Source organism: Primulina eburnea, chromosome 8 (genome assembly GCF_022965805.1).
Source record: "Primulina eburnea isolate SZY01 chromosome 8, ASM2296580v1, whole genome shotgun sequence".
NCBI classification, from domain to species: domain Eukaryota; kingdom Viridiplantae; phylum Streptophyta; class Magnoliopsida; order Lamiales; family Gesneriaceae; genus Primulina; species Primulina eburnea.
In genome coordinates, this window is record NC_133108.1 from 3,536,178 (window position 1) to 3,542,519 (window position 6,342).

Genomic DNA, 6,342 nt, shown 5'->3' on the forward strand with positions numbered 1-6,342 from the left:
AAATTTATGTGAGACAGTTTCATCGGTCGTATGTGTGAGACGAATTTTTTATTTGGGTCATTCATGAAAAAATATTACTTTTTATGCTTAAGAGTATTACTCTTTATTGTGAATATGGGTAGGGTTGACTCATCTCACAGATTAAGATCTGTGAGATGGTCTCATATGAGACACATTCAATAAATAAATAATGTACAAGAAATGTTATGTTTTGTATATTATATACATTTTATATTGTCAATAATTTTACATGTATATTAAAATATCTTTGGCTGAGAGGATGGAGTATATAAACTCGGGGATAATGACGAAGAATATGTGATAAAAATTTATGTGATACGGTTTTATATATCGTCTTTTATGAGACAGATCTTTTATTTGAGTCATTCATGAAAAATTATTACTTTTTATACTAAGAATATTACTTTTTATTATGAATATCGGTATGGTTGACACGTCTCACAGATAAAGATTCGTGAGACCGTCTCACAATAGACCAACTCTTTTTCTTATGAGATGTGTTAACTCGATTCATACTTAAATTAAAATTTTGACTAAACTTAAAAATTCAATAATAAATCATTCAAAAACTTAATATAGAGTTCACATTCAAGCTCGATATATATATATTTTTTTTAAATCTAAACTCAAAAGAAAAAAAAAAAACAAAAAAAATTTATAAAATATTATTAGATACATCGATACATGCGACTGTGTCACCAGATTAGTTTGTAGCCTCGCAAAACATAATGTTTAGCCAGAGTTTGTCATTGGTATTGCATTGTAGCAATAGCAAAAATTTTCGTATTTGTATATTTCTAACCATCTACATAATTTTGAAAATGCATCACCAATAATAATATTTCTTTAACATTACGATCAATTCCTAATTCCGATAAAATCTCATACAAATTTTTATTATATTAATAATTAATATATTAACTGAGAACTTTTACATCTTACGCATATATGGTAGTTATCGCTCACTGTCAATGAGATGAAATTTTATTAAAAGAAGTGCACATACACGTTATGTATTCCTATGGAGGATGACAACGAGGTACGTTTGAAGCGGATTTGTCTAACCCCAGACCTGTTCTTTGTGTATCGAGATTTGACAGATCCAATCTGAGTTGAATCCGCTTCAAATTAAATGATTTTTTGTTAGTTATTATGTGATAAAAAATGTTTAAAAATTAATAAATTATCAAAATTACTTCAACAAAAATTATTATAATAAATTAAAATATATTAAATCGTGTTCATCATAACAAAAAATTCATAATTATACTTTCATATTTATCATATTACAATAGAATAAAATTATTCAATTCTAAATATTATGAATCTAAGATTAGGAATTAAACTAATGATTAGTATGTAAATGATAAAGAAACTGATTGTCGTAGATATGTAATATATGGTAGTATGTTTGATAAGATTTTTAAGTGTAGGATAATTTTGAAATTTTTGATGAAAATTGTCCTTCCTCTTTTTTTTTCTTCCACCACTCCGACGGCGGCGGTCCGACAGTGGTCCCGCGGCGGATCCGGCAGTCAACGTGGCGGCGACGGCGTCTGTCCGACGACGGCGGTGAGTCGACGGTCCGACGGAGGCGATGGCGTTCCGACGAAGGTCCGGCGACGGCTGTGCGGTGCAGTCCGGCATATGTCCGGCGGCGGTCCGACAGCCGAGGTGGTTCAATAGCGGAGAAGGAAAAAGGGTAAAATTAGAAAGAGAGTAGGGATAGAGGAGGGAATAATAATCTTATGGAAGAAAGAGATATTATTTTATCACACGTAATACCACCTAATCACTCATAGGAATGATTGAGCTGGTTCAATAAAAATCGTACCAAACACAAGATTAGGTGTGATAAAATAATCTATCACATTTAATCCGCCCAACCAAACGCTGCGTTAATAGATAAAAACCTTTCAATGTATGTATTCTGCTACCTACAAATTGTACGAAGCACAAGGAATGTGCAAACAACCCCCATCAAACTGCGCCCTGGGTCACTTTTCTCAGACTCTCAGGACAGACATAAAACACAAACACTTCATTTCTCTAGTGGGTTCTAACAGAATGAAAGGGATCCAATCGAACTTGATTTTAACATGGAAAGATAGCAGAGAGAGATCAAGTATAACCTACGAATCTCAACCATGGGATGGAAGATTTGGCCAAACAAAACACATGATGAAGTTTAAAGTATTTTCGACAAATAATCAGTGTCAATAATTGTCATGATGTTTACATGCTTCATTTTAAACAAATTGAGTTTAAAAGACCAGGAGTTATTACCAACAAGTGGCCCTAATGAATCTGTTTGCGAGCTTTATTCTGTCTTTCTTATTGATGGTCAGCCACTGTGCTAGCTGTGAAGCCATCCTCCCTGCAACACGTATGAAAAATGGTGTCCATAGTTGAACAACAGCCCATACTTAACCTGTTTTGCATCTCTATTCCCCGTACGGAGCTCGTCACAGCACCATCATTTATTAGAATTATATCGCAAGGGATGCCGACGATGCAACATCCTTTGCAGCCATCTTCTGCGTGGTTCAGGGGGCAAACAAACAAAGCACTCTCTTTCCTCGGAATCCTGTAAAATCTCGATAGCATCCAAATACATCTCACTAGACTGAGGGATATCTTCCATTTCATTCAAACTCTTCAGGGCAGTAGATATTGAGTAATCCGGAGTGGCAACAGCCAATGCCTGAAGGGATACAGGAATTCTTCCATTCATGAGTTCGACGAGTTTAGTAACACATCTTCGGAGTTCCTTCATCCATGCCTCTCCATCAGGATGAGATTTTAATGCAGATTGAAGGGGAAGTTTTACTTGTGAAGTTAATGGTTCTTGACCATCATAATCATCTTCGACCGTTTTAAGAGACTGATATTCGGGACCAAACAGCCTTCCTGCTAATGGTTCAATTTCAACAGCCAGGCATTGTGGGATCGAGGATTGGCCAAGTCCTTGATCAAACTTCCAATGTAAATGGCTTGTTTTTTGCTCTATGCCACCTCTTAGATAACTAGTTATCGGTAATGTTCTGCCCTTTTCTTTGTTTAAGACAGGGCATATTCCATCTGCTATGTGCCGGAGGAGATGGGTCGTCCCGCTTCTGCTGGAACAAGAAAATATCTTCTGACAGTGATTGCACTGACATTTATCACTTCTCCCATCCTCCTTGATAAGCTTCGTGAAATGTTCCCAAACTTTAGATCTTGACTTTCCTTCTCTTTTTTGTTTGTCACCCGTGCTCGCTTCAGAATTATAGTTGATCTCCAGATCAGTTTCACTGTTTGCAACTTCCATCTCTACGGCCATAGCATCCAAGAAATTGACATTTAAAATTTATATCCAGAGCAAGATTGATAAAAGTCTAATTGGAAATAATACCACATAAGAATTTAAATACATGCTAATTCAAAACAGATAGGTATCAGAATGAAAAACTCATCATCAGTTTTTTTTTTGTGCGAACAAGTTAATTTCTCAGATAGATAAATCACCAAGTTCAATATTCAGCTATCCTCTATCACTCCCTTAGCTCTGTAAATTTCAAATTGAATGGGGGCCGGGGATAAATTTTTTCAAATCTAAAATATTAAGTTTTAATGTTTTAAGTGGAGCCGGCGTTGGTCTAAATTCCGGGGGAACAAAGCAAAAGTCCACAAAGTAAAAACGGTATATATGTCTCCTTTTCCTCAACTCCGCACACTTGCTGCACTTCATCATCAATTTTCTGTCCGAAAAATTGCAAAAACTTCCGAGATTTCACAATAGTATCACCAAAACGGGAACAATGTTAAATAATCATAACACCAATACTAATTTTTTTTTACATAAAAAGGTACAAAACGTAAATCAAGCTACAACAAATCACCAGGCCTTCTGGACCCAACTACTCCACTTCCAAAATTCATCGATTAATATGTCACCATGTTTTGAGCACATTTTCAAAAGATTAAAACTGAAACATATAAAAAGGTACTCACATGGAGCCTTTGCCGTCTGTTGGAGTTGAATGCCTAGCGAATGCTTGAATTTGTGATCGGTGAGGTACTAAAACCCTAGTCGATGGGAGCTGGATCTTCGCGGCGGGCCGATCTTGGTCGAGAATGGGCCTGAACAGCCCTTCGGGCTTGAAATTGGGTCGAAAACGGCCCGATTCGGCCCAACTTGCTTCTCCTTCTTCCCCATACTACCGTCGCTCTTCCATTCGGACCATTCCCTCCCCCTAATTTGTACTTTGTTTTTTCTTGTTAGTATCTCACCATCTCGTTATTATGCAATTAATTATTAAAATTAATAAATATAAGTATCTGAATCATTACTAAAAAAAAATTAAATAAATTGATTGAATGAAACATATAATTAAAAAACAAATTCAATTTACAAATCCAAAGAAATCCGTTAAACAAAATCGATGTAAATATTTATATGAGTAGGTCTCTTGTGAGACGACGAGTCAACTCTAACGATATCCACAATAATAAATAAAACTCTTAGCATAAAAAGTAATATTTTTTCATGGATGACCCAATAAGATTTCTGTATCACAAAATACGACCCGTGAGACCGTCTCACACAAGCTTTTGTCTATTTAAATATATTCTATATTTTCAAAAATACTCAGATTACAATTTGAATTTTAATAAGAATTCAAAAGGTTTGAAATTAATTTTTAACGTAAATACATTAATATTGATAAGTATTTTCTTTTATAACATATAATTTTTGGTGTGAAATTACTAATTTTAGCAAAAAAATCTGTATATATTATATTAAATTTTAATTAAACTCGATAATTAAATAGACTAATATTTTGTATGGCCCGACTTTAAAAATAACATTTAAAAATGAGTAGGTATCTTGTGAGACGATCTTGCGGATTTATATATGTGATGATAGCCCATGGATGAGCCCACTACCCCTGGCTCATCTCTAGCCCAAAGGGGAAGACAGGCCCACCAAGGGCCCTAGCCCAAATGGAAGACAGGCCCACCAAGGGCCCAGGTATTCTCCTATAAATAACAGGTTTGAGTGTTCAGTTGGGGGATTCATTATATTGTTTTCAGCAGCACCCTTAGCTGCTCCCCCCATATATCCTCAGTCACTGACTTGAGCGTCGGAGGGACTACGGCAGGACACCCTCCTGGCCCCCTCTTAACGGTCTTTTTCTTGATTTCAGGCTCAGGGTCATCTTAAAGCCCACGTCTGAACTAGTGACGCTCGTTGGGATCGGACCCTAGATTTCCCGTGAGTATCACTTGGCGCCGTCTGTGGGAAACTTGAGTTGAGACGTAGATATGGTAGGTAAGAGAGGGAGTGGAAGAGCTACCTCAGCATCATCACGTCCTCGGAGGGGACCTGAACCATCTCGTGCTGAGACAATACAGGAACAACCGCATCTTGAGACGAGACAGGAGCAACCTCGTCAAGAGACAAGAACCGAGCAGCCCCTTCACGAGACAAGGGTCGAGCAACCCCGTCCCAATGAAAAGGTGGGGAACTTGACCCTGGAGCAGTTGGGCCACTTTATCACTCGGACAGTGGATGAGGCCATGAAAAGGAATCAGGAGTCTATGTTTGCAGAAGATCAGGCCGCTCGTCAGGAGCGAGAGGAGAATGTGGAGGAAAGTCAGAGTAGGGTGGAGGAGACGCGACCCCGCCCAAGTGAGGAGAATCCGGAGATGGAAGAGATGTGGAGGGAGATACGGACGCTGAGGCAGCAATTGGGAAACAGGGCTGCAGCCCCCAAGAAGGGAAGTCCTTTTTCCCTCGCCATTTTGGAAGAGGGGCTTCCTCCAAATTTCCGACAGTCAAACGTTGAAGAATATGATGGACATACGGACCCCGAAGAACACTTGGGGAGGTTTGAGAACACATCTCTGTTGCATCAGTATTCAGATGGAGTCAAGTGCAGGGTGTTTCTGGGCACTTTGGTGAGGTCAGCCCAGCAATGGTTTAATTCCTTGCCGCCCAACTCCATACGCTCTTTCGAGGATTTATCAGCTGCCTTCTTGCACCGATTTGCTAGCAGCAAGAGATACCAGAAAAATTATTTGAGCCTGTTTGTGATGAAACAACAAGAGAATGAGACTTTGCGAGAATTTGTCCAGCTTTTCAATAGTGCAGCGTTGGAAATACCAGCGGCTACCCCTGACATCATGATAAGTGCCTTCACACAAGGACTGAGGGGAGGGGAGTTTTTCAAGTCGCTGGTCAAGAAGCCTCCGTCGAGCTATGATGATCTGTTGGCTCGAGCTGAGAAATATATAAATCTTGAAGATGCCCAGCGGCATAAGAGAATGGAGCAGCGA

At 38.3% G+C, this 6,342-nt stretch overlaps 1 protein-coding gene across 1 annotated transcript; it reads right to left on the reverse strand.

The window, feature by feature from the left end:
• Positions 1-2,050: 2,050 nt before the first annotated feature.
• Positions 2,051-4,264, reverse strand: LOC140838484 (uncharacterized). Its single transcript, XM_073204835.1, has 2 exons — positions 4,015-4,264; positions 2,051-3,333 (listed from the first exon to the last, which is right to left on the reverse strand). The coding sequence occupies exon 2, from the start codon at positions 3,329-3,331 to the stop codon at positions 2,498-2,500; it is 834 nt and encodes a 277-aa protein (XP_073060936.1). The 5' UTR covers positions 3,332-3,333; positions 4,015-4,264; the 3' UTR covers positions 2,051-2,497.
• Positions 4,265-6,342: the final 2,078 nt, after the last annotated feature.

Excerpts from the sequence above, each read along its gene's own strand:
- LOC140838484 (XM_073204835.1), bottom strand. The coding sequence starts at position 3,331 with ATGGAAGTTGCAAACAGTGAAACTGATCTGGAGATCAACTATAATTCT.